The sequence below is a fragment of the Mauremys reevesii genome, linkage group 2 (assembly GCF_016161935.1).
Source record: "Mauremys reevesii isolate NIE-2019 linkage group 2, ASM1616193v1, whole genome shotgun sequence".
In the NCBI taxonomy this organism is placed as follows: Eukaryota; Metazoa; Chordata; order Testudines; family Geoemydidae; genus Mauremys; species Mauremys reevesii.
The window spans coordinates 287,536,411-287,554,281 of NC_052624.1; the positions used below are offsets into that span (position 1 = coordinate 287,536,411).

A 17,871-nucleotide genomic window follows, 5' to 3' on the forward strand; every position below is an offset into this window, starting at 1 on the left:
GGTGGTCATGCGGCGCAGTTCCTGGCTCCAGACCGCCGGCCTGTCCCAGGAGATGCAGGCCTCAATCCAAGACCTTCTGTTTGACAGTGTTGGCCTGTTTTCTGATCAAACGGATGCATGTCTGCATGGCCTAAAGGACACAAAGGCGACCTTCCATTCCCTGAGATGCACACGCCTCTGTCGTCTAGGCAGCCGTTCTGGCCTCCCCCACCTCCTAGTCAGTGGCAGCCTCTGCAGGGGCCTATGAGGAACAGGGACATTTCAAGGAAGGTTGGTCTTCGCCCATCCCATGACGGTGCGGTTTCTGAAAGGTCTGGAGTGCCTTTACCCACATGTCCGAGACCCGGTCCCTCCTTGGGACCTGAAACTTGTGCTTTCTAGGCTGACGGGGCCCCCCCTTTGAGCCCCTGGCTTCCTGCTCCCTTCTCCTGTTATCCTGGAAGGTCTCCTTTTTGGTTGCTATAACTTCAGCCTGTAGGGTGTCTGAGATCAGGGCACTCACATCAGAGCCCCTGTATACGATCTTCTATAAGGACAAGGTCCAGTTGCATCTGCACCTGACCTTTCTGCCCAAGGTCATCTCCCAGTCCCACGCGAGTCAGGACTTATATCTTCCGGTTCTTTGCCCAAAGCCTCATGCAATGGATGAGGCGTGCAGGCTGCATACCTTGGACGTTAGGCAGGCTCTGGGCTTCTACATAGAGAGGACAAAGCCATTCTGTAAGTCTACGCAGCTGTTTGTTGCTGTCGTGGACCGAATGAAGGGTCGTCCAGTGTCCACCCAGAGGATCTTGTCCTGGATCACAGCTTGTATCCGCTATTGCTATGAACTGATGAAGGTGCCCCCACCACCGACTGTGACGGCTCACTCCACTATGGTGCAGGCCTCATCGGCGGCCTTCCTCGCTCAGGTGCCGATCCAGGAAATTTGCCGTGCCGCAACGTGGTCATTCGTCCACGTTTCCCTCACACTATGCGCTGATCCTGCAAGCTCAGGCTGATGCTAGTTTCAGCAGAGCAGTACTACAGTGTGCAAGACTGAGGGAACTGGGATTGTTTAGTCTGCAGAAGAGAAGAATGAGGGGGGATTTGATAGCTGCTTTCAACTACCTGAAAGGGGGTTCCAAAGAGGATGGATCAAGACTGTTCTCAGTGGTACCTGATGACATAACAAGGAGTAATGGTCTCAAGTTGCAGTGGGGGAGGTTTAGGTTGGATATTAGGAAAATCTTTTTCACTAGGAGGGTGGTGAAGCACTGGAATGGGTTACCTAGGGAGGTAGAGGTTTTTAAGGTCAGGCTTGACAAAGCCCTATCTGGAATGATTTAGTTGGGAATTGGTCCTGCTTTGAGCAGTGGGTTGGACTAGATACCTCCTGAGGTCCCTTCCAACCCTGATATTCTGTGATTCTATGATAAGACTGTGAACTCCAAGCCCACCTCCTGCGATTCTGCTTGTGAGTCATCTACAGTGGAATCGACATGAGCAAGCACTCAAAGAAGAAAAAATGGTTATTCACCTTAGACTCATAGACGTTAAGGTCAGAAGGGACCATTATGATCATCTAGTCCTACCTCCTGCACAACGCAGGCCACAGAGTCTCACTTACCCACTCCTGTAATAAACCGCTAACTTATATGTGACCTATTGAAATCCTCGAATCATGGTTTAAAGACTTCAAGGTGTAGAGAATCCTCCAGCAAGTGACCCGTGCCCCACACTGCAGAGGAAGGCGAAACCCGCCCCAGGGCCTCTGCCAATCTGCCCTGGAGGAAAATTCCTTCCCGACCCCAAATATGGCGATCAGCTAAACCGTGAGCATGTGGGCAAGACTCACCAGCCAGCACCCAGGAAAGAATTCTCTGTAGTAACTCAGATCCCACCCCATCTAACATCCCATCACAGGCCATTGGGCATATTTACCACTAGTAGTCAAAGATCAATTAATTGCCAAAATTAGGCTATCCCATCTTACCTTTTTGTAACTGTTGTTCTTTGAGATGTGTTACAAGGGCCATCCCTAGGAGGGACATGGGACCCAGGGCAGAAGTGACGAATCCATCACTTCTGGGACTGACCTGTCATTTCTGGGACCGACTGCGCCTGGTGCCAGCCAATTGCACTGGCGGCCTGCGGGGCCCCCCAAAGCGCGGGGCTTGAAGCGGTCACCCAGATTTGCCGTACCCAACGGAGGGCTCTGTGTGTTGCTCATGTCCATTCCATTACCCGCCCTCCTGCCCCTCTGTTGGAGTTGTCGGCAAGAAGGAACCAAGAGGGTGCAGGGCCAGTGGTGCCTGATATACCACGCCATGAGCGGGGCACTCCAGAGGGCACCACAGCCGGCTCTACGGCTACCACTAAGGCAAAATTATTCGATGGCCGTGCACATGGGTGCACGCACACATACAATGGAATGGACATAAGCAACACATCTTGAAGAACAACATTTACAAAAAGGTGAGTAACCGTTTTTTTCCTTCCTAAGCAGGGTACTTTGCATTACCTCCTTTTCTCCAGTTTGTCCAGATCATTTTGAATTTTAATCCTTATCAAACATTATTTTTTCCAAGCTCATGCTGAGGTAGCAATGCAAGCCAGGGGAGCATTCTTCCCTCAGGCTACCATGGAGCTGCCTCCACTGGGAGAGGACACACCCACCGATTGGCCAGGCAGTCACCGGCCAGGAGATCTTCTGGAACTCTCACACAATAGTGGCCATGAGTAATGCTTCCTACCACTTTTGAGTGGCTAGGAAGAGACCACATCCCTTCTTGGCATTAATCACACAGGCCTGCCAGTCCACTTGGATTACAGCATTGCTATTTACCTGCACTAGAAAGCATCAGTCCTGAGGAAACTGTGCTGGGGTAACAGCTGCTGCCTCAGCAACACAGGGCACTTCAGGCCCATGCTCCACTCTCTGTTGGCTCCCATAGAGCCCTGCAGCTAACCCAAGATCTCTGTCCTTGTTTCCAAAGCACGAGCAGGTCTGGGTTTGGTATACCTGAGGCTCATTTCACTCTCCAGGACCTTCCCCCCACCCTCAGTGAGTCTGCTGCTCAGGCACAATGGATGAAACTTGAGTGGCAGGAGATGGTGCTTCTTGGGGCTCACCCAAGACCATAGAACTCCCTCCTGCAGAGCCTGGGAACAACCACAAACCCCTCAGTGTTTTCTAGTCCAAATGCAAAGTGCACTTGCCCCTTCCCTCCGAAACAACTGCCCAGAACACGTCAGTGACTAATCACAGTAACGCCCCTGCTCACACGCTCTCCTCAGGGTGAGGGATGATGAGGTGCAGGGAGGGGCAGTCCGTATGTTGGTGTAACTCGGGCAGGCCATGGATCCCTAGCAATGGACACAGTATATAGAGTTGAATAGCAAAGACTCCAATGGAGCCATTGTCGTGGAGGAGAGAGCTCCTTTACTCACTGGAGGACTCTGAGCCTATTGCTCCAGAAAGCCATTTTCCCAGAGAGCTCAGAGATTCTGTATCCAGGACAAAGTGCTAGGTCCCTGTGCCTCCCCCTCCAGCAATAGGCCTGGCCCCTGGAGCACCTTGAGACTTATAGCCCTGAGCAAAATTAGTTTCTTTTTAACTGTTCTGAGTCTCACCCTGGCCTGAATCCCAAGGCAGGGGGCTGCCAAGAGGATCTCTTGCAGAGAATTCCATTTGCTGAAATGTGCCTCCGTTTACCGAGGCCTCTGAAACTAGTAGGAGCACTGGAGTTTCACAGTTGCCAGCTAGCAACCCTTCCCCAGGCTGGCTGCTGCCATATGCTGGGCTGTTTGTGCTTCCTGCCTCATCTAAGGGAAAGAGTTTACTGAACCAAAAGAGAATGGATTCTGCTGCTGAGGAAGTCAGTCTGACAGATGCTGCAGGCTGTGGGTGAGAGTCCAGGGCCTTCAGAGAGGCTGTGGATTCCCATTGCTCTTGCTGTCCTCCCCATCTTCTGTCCTCCTTACCTCTCCTGCCCTACCTATTTCTCTCACTGTCTCTTAATCCAACTAGGGCAGCAAGGGGATACCCTGCTGGGCACACTACCTTCCTCCCCTGAATCCAGCCTATGGGCAGTGCCCAAGCTGCCCAACTCTGGCACTGAGCATTAATGTGGGGTCATTTGCTCTTTCACTCAGAATCCTTTGATTCAGCCCCTCTGCCACCAGAGCCTTGGCGACAGGCTATGTCTAGCAGTCAGCCATGTCCCTGGTGCTGGGGCAGGCAACTGGGGAGAATGATTGGTGCCTGATGCTCACTGCCCTCTGCTCTTTTCTCTTCCAGTCACCCGAAGCAGTTGGCAATCTCAGATACGTGGATGACACAAATAGCACAGGTAAGTTACTGACCTAGCAATAGGGAGCCATACAGCCCCCACCTCCCCACATCAACCCTCCTAGCCACGGTACTGGGGAGTCCACAGAGCACTGAGGAATCCAGTTTGTTCTGCCTGAAGCAATCGCCTGTTTCTGTCCCATTCTAGACTGAACCCTCCAATCCAGCAGCACTGAATTGTGGGTAGGATTTTTCTGCATTGTGGCTGGATGATGACTGATTTGTTGGGAGTAGTGTGTAGTGAGCATGCCTCCGTTTGTTCCTGGCCTCTGTCCTGGGGCAAAGGGTGGGAGGGTCTGGCCTCCTGCAGCTGACGTTGGTGTGCGGTGTGCATGTCCCAGTGGGACTATCCTAGGTGGGAGTGGAGAGCCTGGCTGCCTGCAACAGGGAATGGGAGGTATGTGGTAGGTTGCAGGGCTTGAGAGCATTTGAACACTTGAGAACCAGGGTTCGTCTTCGAGTCTGTGTGCGGTGCATGTACGACGTGCACACGGGCTCAGAGTCTCTGGCCAGCATTGTCCAGCATGCACCCTGCATGGTTTTTTTCATTTCATTTTCAGCAAAAAAAATTCTGTCTTCCTCACTTTTGCCTTTTTGGTGCCTCTCGCCAGTGGTGGACTCAGAATATTCCAGCTTTAAGCCCTGTCCACCATGCGATGCACTTACTCCCAATGATGGAGTACAGTTGGTATCTCTTCGGTCTGGGTGACAGCCATGTCCTGAACCAGTGCTCGGTGGATTGGCCCTTCTCCCCCAGGACTCGTTTTTCCTGGGATAGCCAACTACAACACTTCCTCCTGATGTATCCATTAGAGGAACAATGGATCCTGATGTGATCCATTAGAGGAACAAAGGAAATCCCTCTGACTCAAGGACTCTCTTCTCACAGGTCCTCTTCAGTCAGTGTCCTGTAATTAGGGATTCAACTCCTACGGCCAGGTCACTTACATCGGTATAACTTATGTCATTCAGAGGTGTGAATAAGACGCCCCCTGAGTGATGTAAGTTACACCGATCTAAGCACCAGTGTGGACAGCGCTACCTCTCCCAGAGATGGATTTATTATGCCAATGGGACATGCTACAGCGGCACAACTGCATTGATGCAGCTGGGCTGCTGTAGCGTCTCTAGTGTAGCTAGCCCTAACTCCGATCACTAAGTGCCCACAGCCCCCTCTGTTGACATTCGTCCATTCCTTAAGATAAGTTTGGCACTGGCAGGGAGCCTGGCACTGAAGCCTGGTACTACTTCCTCCTCGAGGAAGGGCAGGAAGAGCTCCATTCCCGGGGAGACTCTTGGCACTGACCCTCCTACCCAGAACTGGATAAGACAAAGAGACCACAGAAGAGCCATAAGCACTGTCTATCCAAAATTGACAGGCCTTAGGCTTAATCATGCTGAAAAGTCTAAAATGACTGAGTCCTTCAACTGCTCAGATCTGAGGAAAATGAAATCCACCCCAGCACTGAAGCCTGGTACCAATTAACTCTCCTTGTTGCCAAGCTGTCAGTCCCAGAATTGGCACCCAGAGTGGAGTCCTTGACAGTTCTAGCAGGTGTAATGCACATGTTGAGCCCTCCATACCAACTGCAGTCCCAATATGTCAGGTGCCACAATACCTGCTACTGCTACCAACAACCTCTCACCCTTGCTCAGAGAGCTCAACACCACCTGTAGAGCATGAGCAGTTCTTGTCTCCTGCCCATTCCCTTTTCCCTGAATTAAGCAGGGAACCATCACCCGTTCCTTGCCTGTTGGCTAGACCTACATCACCCTCCCATTCTCCACTCCCTGATCACAAAGAAACCCTCCTAAATATCTCCCTCTCGTTATACCTTCTTCTCCATGAGCTCTTTTAGTCTTCTCCATGAGCTCCATCTCCTCCATAGTCTTAACCTTCAGTTTCCACCTGGGCCTTATTGGGTGTTTTGGGATCCCCCTACTAAGCCCTCTAGAACTTGTTCACCTTCCTGGTCTTCTTAAAAGAACCCAGATCTAATTCATTAACTACGTCTGTCCCTTGTCTGCCCAGTGATATGGGTCTCCGTAGAGCGCAAGAACCAGAACAGGAGGAGGATGAAGATAGAGAGCAAGACAGGGAAGAGGATATTACTCTGAGAGCCTCAAGAGTTTCCTAATCCTTTCCCTCCCATGTCTTCGAAAGGCCTTATCATCACTGGACAAAGCAGGGATACCCCCCCAATTCCTGCCTCAGATGAGTTCCAGGCTAGGTCTGCTGTGAAGTATATCAGACTGATTAGATTCATAGACTCATAGACTTTAAGGTCAGAGGGGACCATCATGATCATCTAGTCTGACCTCCTGCACATCGCAGGCCACAGAATCTCACCCACTGACTCCTGAAATAGTTCAGTGACTAACCTCTGGCTGAGTTACTGAAGGCCTCAAATCTGTGATTTAAAGACTTCAAGTTCCAGAGAATCCACCATTTACACTAGTTCAAACCTGCAAGTGACCAATGCAGAGGAAGGCATCTCAGTCTCAATGTGCCCTGGGGGGAAATTCCTGACCCCAAATACAGTGATCAGTTAAACCCTGAGCATGTGGGCAAGACCCACAGCGTGACACCTGGGAAAGAATTCGCTGTAGTGACTCACAGCCCTCCCCAGCTAGTGGCCTGTCTCTGACAATTGCACAGACAATCCAGGAAGTTTCTGGAAAGTGTAGGGGACAATTTCCTGGTGCAAGTGCTGGAGGAACCAACTAGGGGAAAAGCTCTTCTTGACCTGCTGCTCACAAACAGGGAAGAAATAGTAGAGGAAGCAATAGTGGATGGGAACCTGGGAGGCAGTGACCATGAGATGGTCGAGTTCAGGATCCTGACACAAGGAAGAAAGGAGAGCAGTAGAACAGAGACCCTGGACTTCAGAAAAGCAGACTTCAACTCCCTCAGGGAACTGATGGGCAAAGTCCCCTGGGAGAATAACATGACGGGGAAAGGAGTCGAGGGAAGCTGGCTGTATTTTAAAGAATCCTTATTGAGGTTGCAGGAACAAACCATCCCGATGTGTAGGAAGAAAAGTAAATATGGCAGGCGACCAGCTTGGCTTAACAGTGAAATCCTTGCTCGTCTTAATCACAAAAAAACAGATTACAAGAAGTGGAAGATTGGACAAATAACCAGGGAGGAGTATAAAAGTATTGCTCAGGCATGCAGGAGTGAAATTAGGAAGGCCAAATCACACTTGGAGTTGCAGCTAGCCGGAGATGTTAGGAGTAACAAGAAGGGTTTCTTCAGGTATGTTAGCAACAAGAAGAAAGTCAAGGAAAGTGTGGGCCCCTTGCTGAATGAGGGAGGGAACCTAGTGACAGAGGATGTGGAGAAAGCTAGTGTACTCAATGTTTTTTTTGCCTCTGTCTTCACAGACAAGGTTAGCTCCCAGACAGCTGCACTCTGCAGCACGGTATGGGGAGGAGGTGACAGGCTCTCTGTGGAGAAAGAAGTAGTTCGGGGCTATTTAGAAAAGCTGGACGAGCACAAGTCCATGGGGCCGGATGCACTGCATCCGAGGGTGCTAAAGGAGTTGGCCGATGAGATTGCAGAGCCATTGGCCATTATCTTTGAAAAATCATGGCGATCGGGGGAGGTCCCGGATGACTGGAAAAAAGCTAATGTAGGGCCCATCTTTAAAAAAGGGAAGAAGGAAGATCCAGGGAACTACAGGCCAGTCAGTCTCACTTCAGTCCCTGGAAAAATCATGGAACAGGTCCTCAAGGAATCAATTCTGAACCACTTAAAGGAGGGGAAAGTGATCAGGAACAGTCAGCATGGATTCACCAAGGGCAAGTCATGCCTGACTAACCTAATTGCCTTCTACAATGAGATAACCGGCTCTGTGGATGAGGGGAAAGCAGTGGATGTGCTATTTCTGGACTTTAGCAAAGCCTTTGATACAGTCTCCCACAGTATTCTTGCCAGCAAGTTAAAGAAGTATGGGCTGGATGAATGGACGGTAAGGTGGATAGAAAACTGCCTAGATGGTCGGGCTCAACGGGTAGTGATCAATGGTTCCGTGTCTCGTTGGCAGCCGGTATCAAGTGGAGTGCCCCAAGGGTCGGTGCTGGGGCCGGTTTTGTTCAATATCTTCATTAACGATCTGGAGGATGGTGTGGACTGCACCCTTAGCAAGTTTGCAGATGACACTAAACTGGGAGGAGTGGTTGATACGCTGGAGGGTAGGGATAGGATACAGAGGGACCTAGACAAATTAGAGGATTGGGCCAAAAGAAATCTGAGGAGGTTCAACAAGGACAAGTGCAGAGTCCTGCACTTAGGACGGAAGAATCCCATGCACTGCTACAGACTAGGGACCGAATGGCTGGGCAGCAGTTCTGCAGAAAAGGACCCAGGGGTTACGGTGGACGAAAAGCTGAATATGAGTCAACAGTGTGCCCTTGTTGCCAAGAAGGCTAATGGCATTTTGGGTTGTATAAGTAGGGGCATTTCCAGCAGATCGAGGGATGTGATCATTCCCCTCTATTCAGCACTGGTGAGGCCTCATTTGGAGTAGTGTGTCCAGTTTTGGGCCCCACACTACAAGAAGGATGTGGATAAATTGGAGAGAGTCCAGCGGAGGGCAACAAAAATGATTAGGGGGCTGGAGCACATGACTTATGAGGAGAGGCTGAGGGAACTGAGATTGTTTAGCCTGCAGAAGAGAAGAATGAGGGGGGATTTGATAGCTGCTTTCAACTACCTGAAAGGGGGTTCCAAAGAGGATGGATCTAGACTGTTCTCAGTGGTAGAAGATGACAGAACAAGGAGTAATGGTCTCAAGTTGCAGAGGGGGAGGTTTAGGTTGGACATTAGGAAAAACTTTTTCATTAGTAGGGTGGTGAAGAACTGGAATGGGTTACCCTAGGGAGGTGGTGGAATCTCCTTCCTTAGAGGTTTTTAAGGTCAGGCTTGACAAAGCCCTGGCTGGGATGATTTAGTTGGGTTTGGTCCTGCTTTGAGCAGGGGGTTGGACTAGATGACCTCCTGAGGTCCCTTCCAACCCTGAGATTCTATGATTCTATGACCATTGGGGATATTTGCTGCTAGCAGTCGCAGGTCGTGTAGTGTAGATACCACTCTAATAGGTGATACTGGTGGTAGAATGTCTGTGCCTAACCGGGTAAAGAATGTCAGTGAAGCCAAACGGCAAAAATTAAGATGTCTGTACACTAATGCAAGGAGCCTAGGTAACAAAATGCAGGAACTAGAGCTACTGGTGTAGGAAGTGAAACCGGATATTATAGGGATAACAGAAACGTGATGGAATAGTAGTCATGACTGGAGTACAGGTATTGAAGGGAAGACAGAAATAAAGGCAACGGTGGTGGAGTAGCATTGTATATCAAGGATGAGGCAGACTGTAAAGAAATAAGAAGTGATGGAATGGATAAGACAGAGTCTGTCTGGGCAAAAATCATAGTGGGAAAGAAAGCTACTAGAGCCTCCCCTGAGATAGTGCTTGGGGTGTGCTACAGACCAGCGGGATCTGATTTGGATATGGATAGAGACCTCTTTAATGTTTTTAATGAAGTAAACACTAATGGGAATTGTGTGATCATGGGAGACTTTAACTTCCCAGATATAGACTGGAGGACAAGTGCTAGTAACAATAATAGGGCTCAGATTTTTCTGGATGTGTGATAGCTGATGGATTTCTTCACCAAGTAGTTGAAGAGCCAACAAGAGGGGATGCCATTTTAGATTTGGTTTTGGTGAGTAGTGAGGACCTCATAGAAGAAATGGTTGTAGGGGACAACCTTGGTTCAAGTGATCATGAGCTAATTCAGTTCAAACTAGATGGAAGGATAAACAAAAATAGATCTGGGACCAGGGATTTTTATTTCAAAAGGGCTAACCTTAAAGAATTACAGAAATTAGTTAGGGAAGTGGATTGGGCTGAAGAACTTGTGGATCTAAAGGCGGAGGAGGCCTGGAATTACTTCAAGTCAAAGTTGCAGAAACTATCAGAAGCCTGCATCCCAAGAAAGGGGAAAAAAATCATAGGCAGGAGTTGTAGACCAAGCAGCAGCAAAATCCACCACTAATATAAATCTTTTCCCCTTTTGGCATGGCCTGGATAATGGCCTTATGAGATTCAGGGTGACCTTATAAAACCCTTCTTTAATCACTGATAAAGGATGTGATGGAGCTGTATAGAGACCTGTGGCCTTTTCCCGCTTTTGACGTAAGTCACAAGTTTTGTAGTACTCCCTTACTTGATTCTGGATATTTGGCCAATACAAGTTTTTTCTTAGCCTCTCATAACTCTTTGTCCCTAGGTACTTGGCAAACTGGAAATGGTAGGCTAGCAGCAGTAGCTCCACATGATGCTTTGTGAGTACTGTTAGCTCTCTGTAGGGTGGCATCTATTTTTCCCCACTGGAGCTTCCCTGTATATTCTGCCCTCCTCCCTAAACCTTCCCCTGCTCTCTTTATCTTGGACACTATTAGAATGTTTTCCCAATGAGTTGTCTGCACTTGATTCAGCAGCAAACTCCCCTTAGCTTTTGCTTACACTGCGGGCTGATTCCTTGGCCCCCTCCCCTGTGGACATATCATCACCCTCTGCTGCTAACGGTGCAGAGGTCTCCCCTCCCCTTCAGCTGCCTCCCCCTCTGCAGGATTTACATTTGGAAACCTGGGAACATCCTCTCTCTTGCTCTGGGTCACAATATTAACAGCCCTGCAGTGAAATAATACAATTCCCCACCAATACATCCACAGGTATATTATGGAGAATACCCACCTTCAACCTTCCTACTCTAGTTCACTGTGAACCAAAGGCATGCTGAATTCAGGTTTCCTCCAGGCAAGGAGTGTTACCCTCTCCCTGGGAGCATATCAGATTCCTTAATCATATCTTTCCTGACAAGTGTGATCTGGGCTCCTGTGTCTTTACATACTTGGCACATCCTGCCATTTACCTTGGTGTCTTTAATAAACTCTTTGTCCATCTCCAGGAGGTCAGAACGAACAAAATTAACTGGGAGCTCCTCAGATATGCCTGGGGGTTTCAGAGCAAGGGTAGCCTTATTAACCTGGGCAGTTTGGAGTTGGTGTCTGGATTCAACATACATATTTGCTCCATTATCTTTCCAGGTGCTGAAGTTAAGCTGGCTGGTCTGTAATTCCCTGAGTTGTCATTATTCCCCTTTTTATAGATAGGTTCTAAATTTGCCCTTTTCTGCTTCTCTGGGATCTTTCCCATCTTCTATAAGTTCTCAGAGAGAATCCTAACCCTAATCACTAATGGCTCAGAGATCTCTTCAGCCAGTTCCTTAAGTATTCTAGGCTGTATTTTGTCACGTTCTGCCAACTTGAAGACATCTGACCTGATCCTACCCCATTTACACTGATGTTCACTATGTTAATCCTCCAATCACTGCTAATCTTTTTGGTTATAGCTGAAACAAAGAAGGCATCTAACACTTTGACTATTGCTGCGTTTTCTATCATCATCTTTCGCTCCTCAGTGGGTAATGGGCCTACCCTGTCCTTGGTCTTCCTCTTGCTTCTAATGTATTTGTAAAACGTTTTCCTGTTACCTTTTATCTTCCTAGCTAGTTTAAGCTCATTTTGTGCCCTGGCCTTTCTGATTTTGTCCTTACATGCTTGTGTTGGTTTTTTAATATTCATCCTTTGTAATTTGACCTACTTTCCACTTGTTGTATGACCTTTTTATAAGTTTCAAGTCACTGAAGACCTCTTGATCTTTTACCATACTTCCTATCTTCCCTTTGCATTGGGATAGTTTTCTCTTGTGCCTTTAATAATGTCTCTTTAAAAAAATACGAACTTTCCTGAACTCTATTTTCCCTTAGATTTGTTTCCCACAGGATCTTACCTACCAATTCTCTGAGTTTGCTAAAGTCTGCCTTCTTGCAGTCCATTGTCCATAGAATCATAGAAGATTGGAGTTGGACAAGACCTCAGGAGGTATCTAGTCCAACCCCCTGCTCAAAGCAGGACCAACCCCAACTAAATCATCCCAGTCAGGGCTTTGTCAAGTTGGGCCTTAAAAACCTCTAAGGAAGGAGATTCCACCACCTCCCTAGGTAACCCATTCCAGTGCTTCATCACCCTCCTAGTGAAATAGTGTTTCCTAATATCCACCCTAGACCTTCCCCACTGCAACTTGAGACCACTGCTCCTTGTTCTGTCATCTGCCAGCACTGAGAACAGCCTAGCTCCATCCTCCTTTCAGGTAGTTGAAGGCTGCTATCAAATCCCCCCTCACTCTTCTCTTCTGCAGACTAAATAAGCCCAGTTCCTTCAGCCTCTCCTCGTAAGTCCCAGCCCCCTAATCATTTTGTTGCCCTCCACTGGACTCTTCCCAATTCATTCACATCCCTTCTGTAGTGGGGGGCCCAAAACTGGACCAGTACTCCAGATGTGTCCTCACCAGTGCCAAATAATCACTTCCCTTGAGCTACTGGCAATGCTCCTACTAATGCAGCCCAATATGCCATTAGCTTTCTTGGCAACAAGGGCACACTGTTGACTGATATCCAACTTCTTGCCCATTGTAATCCCCAGGTCCTTTTCTGCAGAACTGCTGCTTAGCCAGTTGGTCCCCAGCCTGTAGCAGTGCATGGGATTCTTCTGTCCTAAGTGCAGGACTCTGCACTTGCCCTTGTTGAAGCTCATCAGATTTCTTTTGGCCCAATCCTCCAATTTGTCTAGATCACTCTGAACCCTATTCCTACCCTCCAGCATATCTACCTCTCCCCCCAGCTTAGTGTCATCTGCAAACTTGCTAAGGGTGTATCCATCCCATCATCCAGATCATTAATGAAGATGTTGAACAAAACCAGCCCCAGGACCAACCCCCTGGGGCACTCCGCTTGATATTGGCTGCCAACTAGACATGGAACTACCTGCTGAGCCCAACGATCTAGCCAGCTTTCTATCCACCTTATAGTCCATTCATCTAATCCTTACTCTTTTAACTTGCTGGCAAGAATACTGTGGGAGACCATATCAAAAGCTTTGCTAAAGTCAAGGAATAACACATCCACTGCTTTCCTCATATTCACAGAGCCAGTTATGTCATAGAAGGCAATCAGGTTGGTCAAGCATGACTTGCCCTTGGTGAATCCATGTTGACTGTTCCTGATCACTGTCCTCTCCTCCAAGTGCTTCAAAAAGGATTCGTTGAGAACGTGCTTCATGATTTTTCCAGGGACTGAGGTGAAGCTGACCGGTCTGTAGTTCCCCGGATTCTCTGTCTTCCCTTTATTAAATATGGGCTCTATATTTGCCTTTTTCCAGTCATCTGGGACCTCTCCTGATCACCATGAGTTTTCAAAGATAATGGCCTATGTCTCTGCAGTCACATCAGCCAACTCCCTCATCACCCATCATGCATTAGATCAGGCCCCATGGACTTGTGCATGTCCAGCTTTTCTAAATAGTCCTTAACCTGTTCTTTCACCACTGAGAGCTGCTCACCTCCTCCCCATGCTGTGCAGCCCAATGCAGCAGTCTGGGAGCTGACCTTGTCTGTGAAGACCGAGGCAAAGTAGCAGCCTCTTCCAACCCTAATCTTCAGTGATTCTTCCTAGCAGTCCTTCTTCCTGGAACAATATCCCATCGTCGAAGAATCCAAAGCCCTCTCTCCGACACCACCTGCGTAACCACACATTTACTTTCACAGTTCAATGTTACCTACTTGGGCCTTTTCCTTCAACAGAGAGGATAGAAGAGAACATGTATTGTGCCTCCAACTCCTTTATCCTTCCCAGATCCATGTAATCTGCAGGGAGCCGCTCAAGGTCATTCTTGGCAGTATCATTGGTGCCCATGTGGGAAGGGGTAGCAGTTTGAGGGCTTGATTAGTCTCAGCAGACAGTCTGTCACATCCTGAATTCTAGCTCCCTCCTACCACTCCTTAGAATCATGAACTCTGTCACATCATGATCACTTTCACCCAAACAGCCTTCCACCTTCCAATTCTCAACTAGTTCTTCCCTATTTGCCAGAATCAAATCCAGAACAGCCTCTCCCCTAATCGCTTTCTCCACTTTCGGTAATAAAAAGTTGTCTCCGTTGCATTCCAAGAACTTGGTGGATAATCGGTGCCCTGCTGTGTTATTTTCCCAACAGCTGTCTGGGTAGCTGAAGTCCCCCATCACCACCAGGCTCTATGATTTTGTTAGTTATTCCAAACTAAGAGATCTCAGTCTGGGGAATCTTCCCCATGGAAGGAGTGGAAATCCCATCCTGGAGCATTTAAAATTATGTGGGACAGAGCTCTGATTATAGAGAACGTGCAACTACATCCTACAGTGCTAGGGACATTATAGCTAAAACAGTACTGCACTGGTGTGGGAGAAGCACCAGGCATGACCCAAGAGGGCCTGCGCCGAGGTAACGTGGTGACAAATACCTCAGGGCTAGCTGGCTCTCTCCTGTGGGTGTGAGTGTGACTGCACAGTTACTGATTGTAAGTCCAGTCCAGTGATGGTGACACCTGCTGCTCTCCCAAACCCTTCTGCCCTTGGTCATGGCAGAACAGGTCATAGCAGCAGCTGGAAATGAAATGACTTTTCTTTGGCATCCAATTAATTTGTTCTGGTTTGACTGGAGGCAGGAATGAATCTAGGAGACCACAGGGCATAGCTAGCTGTGAGGTTCCAGGGGAAAAAGTAATGCTTATTCAGGACAAAATAAAAAATTGAAATTTTTCATGGGACAGAAATTCAGAAAAATTCCATTTCAGGACAACCAAAATGGGATTTTTTTTTCCAGTTTACCAGCTGCTTGCCTGGAAGGGTCTTAGAGAGACAAGGCTGGGGAGGTAATGTTTTTTATTGGACCAACTTGTGTTGGTGAGAGAAACAAGCTGTCAAGCTTACACAGAGCTCTTCTGCAGGTCCTCAGAGTGTCACAGCTAGATTCAAGGTGGAACAGATTGTTTAGCATAAGTAGTTATTTCAAGGGACCGTTCAAGGTGAAGTGGCCTGCTAACACCCCTCCAGTCATAGGGAGGGAGCGAGGAAAGGGGGTTGTTAGTGGGTTATAGCTTGTCATACTAAGCCATCAATCCAGTGTCTCAGTCACAAAGTGATCACTCTGTATCTCAGAGGCATGCTGCTCTGTGGGAAATACTGTCTGTCTCCTGCCTGATTTCTGTCTGTCTGTCTCTGCTCAGTTCCCCAGGAGCAGGGTGGGCCAGCAGAGGAAGAGGAGCTGTTAGTAACTCACGATTCCTCAACACCCACCACATCAGCACTTGAAGAAATGGCTCTGTACAGCAGCAAGCGCAAACTCCGACACAGCCGTCGCAGTCTGGAGGCTGCTGTCCCCACATAGGGGGCCTGATGCATGGGGGCAACAGGACAGCCCAGCACAGGGCTCTACACCTTCCTGCACGCCACAGACAGCACTGGACTGGGTCCCACAGCTGCCTCCTTGGCATTGGCTGGGAACTGCGCACCCAGGAGGCGTTGTGATTAACTAACTTCCTTTAGGCTGTGAACATCCTTTTTCTCTCACTACCCACAGTGCACTGGGGCATGTGCTGAACAAAACAGGACAGTGCTGGACTTGTAGATGTTTGACGGGGTGGGAGGGCAGGGCAGTGGGCAGCAGCAGTTTGTTAGTCTGTAAATAGTGTGTGAGTGTGTGTGCGCGCGCGTGTGTGACGCTGCACCTGTTATTCCCTCCACTTGGGTTTTTCAGTGGCTACTACGGGGGCTTTGTTCTGATATGACTTAGCAGGAAGGGCCAGCCCTTTACTCCCTTCTAAATCCCACTGATTTGTCAAAAGCCAGCTTCCCCGCAACCATGGAGAGTCATGTCCATGCAGAGGCAGGGATCTGTGACATCTCTAGAATGCATTGTCCCCATTCCACTCGGCCAACAATCATCTGGCTTGGTGTGACGCTGTTCCTCTGGCAATAGGTCTGCCCCCCAGATGCACATGTAATTCATGTAGCAGAGGCTGTGGTCCATTCCAGGCAAACACACTACATGGGGAGGGGGACATGTGGGGAGCAGGTGCTGACTGTCCTGTGTGAGAGTCGCATCCATGAGCTGGATGAACTAGGACAGATGGGCGTGCGAGGCTATAGCAGTAGGGACAGACTAGTTGGGGATTAGAATGTGGTGACACAGCAGTAGGCGGTACAAATGAGACAGTGGGGTAAGGTTATAGTATGGGGTGCAGGGAGCACGGTGGGACATGGATTAGCTGGGGTCAGGTGAAGGGTACTGGGTGCAGGATGATGATGGTACACAGAGAGCGCTGGTGGCAGCAGCAGAAGGTGGTGGCTCTCACTGTGTTGCCCATGTCCACTGAAGTAAAATGTGAGTGTTGAGGGAGGTTGGAGCACAGACAAAGTGAGCACCATGCAGGGAGATAACGGATAACGAGATATGCCTCCCGCTAACTACAAATCCTACCGTCTCTCTCTGACAACATGGTGCCGTCCTGACACTTTACCTGCAGATTAGAGCAGACAAGAGATTCTTTACACATACACCAAGGATGTTATTGCTGGCTTCCTGCCTGGAACAAGGGCTCTATCAGCCTCTGTACCAAGTGAACCCAAGGATCTGGCACCAGTGACTAGGCGCCTGTATCTACCAGTGAAATTATTGTTTCTCTTGTTCTTACAGCCCTCCACGAGTTAAGCAGCCCTTATCCACACACGCCCAAATCAAAGCAAGGCATCTGAGCTTGGTCTTGGCAATGGTCTGAGTGATCTTTCCACTCCCTCTAACAAATCGGTGCTCTCTTATTTGCTGATGCCGCCAGCAGTAAGCCCAGAGTTGGCCCTTAATCCTCCCAGTCCCAGGATGTGACTGGGGAGTGGCGGGTACTTCTGCTTGTACATTTACTAAATGACTGGATGCGGTTTCTTTTAGTTGAGAATCTCCTCTCTTCACACCAAATCACATGGCTCATTTTAACTGAATTGATATGTTTAATTTTACAGGGTTTGGACGGAGGGAAATCCAATAATCTATCAAACTGCAGCCATGGCTGCTGCCATCATCAGCAATTTGAGCTTTTCCTTTTTAAAACCTCATTTTAGCATTTGCTTTTTAACAAAAGCAATTTCTGGAAAGAATCATGAATTGGTTTTGGTGACTAACTTGTGATTTTCCTTTCCCTTTGCGGTACCTGGGTGCCAGGCTCTGATCTCTCTCCTCTCCTGAGAGATGCAGAGGAAAAATTAGCTCATCAAGACTGTAACTAGTGAAATTTGTACAACCAAAGAAATCTATTTTGTGGATCAAGGAGAATAAAGTTTACTTTACATTTTAGAGCCTGTGTCTGTCTGTGGATGAAGCTCTTTCCTCAGGCCAGAGGGCAGCACAAGAAGGGCCTCTCTCTATTCACTGCTTCTACTTTCAAATCTAGAGAAAGCCAAGTCGTCCAGCATCTCTGCCTCAACATCCATCACATCTGCCCTGCTATGGTCTCTCCCATCTTGAGACTTCTTTCAGAGATTTCATGGCTAGTCAGCGAATGTCCCCAAACTAATTCCCAGAGTATATTTTTTAGAAAAAC

General features: G+C 48.5%; 1 protein-coding gene across 28 annotated transcripts in view; it reads left to right on the forward strand.

Moving 5' to 3' along the window:
- The window catches only part of SCRIB (scribble planar cell polarity protein), a 212,951-nt gene extending 195,355 nt beyond the window's left edge, over window positions 1-17,596 (forward strand). For 25 of the 28 annotated variants that reach the window (XM_039521983.1, XM_039521984.1, XM_039521992.1 and 22 more), the window contains 2 exons: window positions 4,283-4,334; window positions 15,505-17,596. In XM_039521983.1, the coding sequence (XP_039377917.1) occupies window positions 4,283-4,334; window positions 15,505-15,665 (213 nt within the window). In that variant the 3' untranslated portion in view covers window positions 15,666-17,596. Of the gene's footprint in view, window positions 1-4,282; window positions 4,335-4,481; window positions 4,517-15,504 lie in introns of all 28 variants that reach the window. The other 3 variants (XM_039521994.1, XM_039521998.1, XM_039521995.1) reach the window with 2 other exon arrangements.
- Window positions 17,597-17,871: the final 275 nt, after the last annotated feature.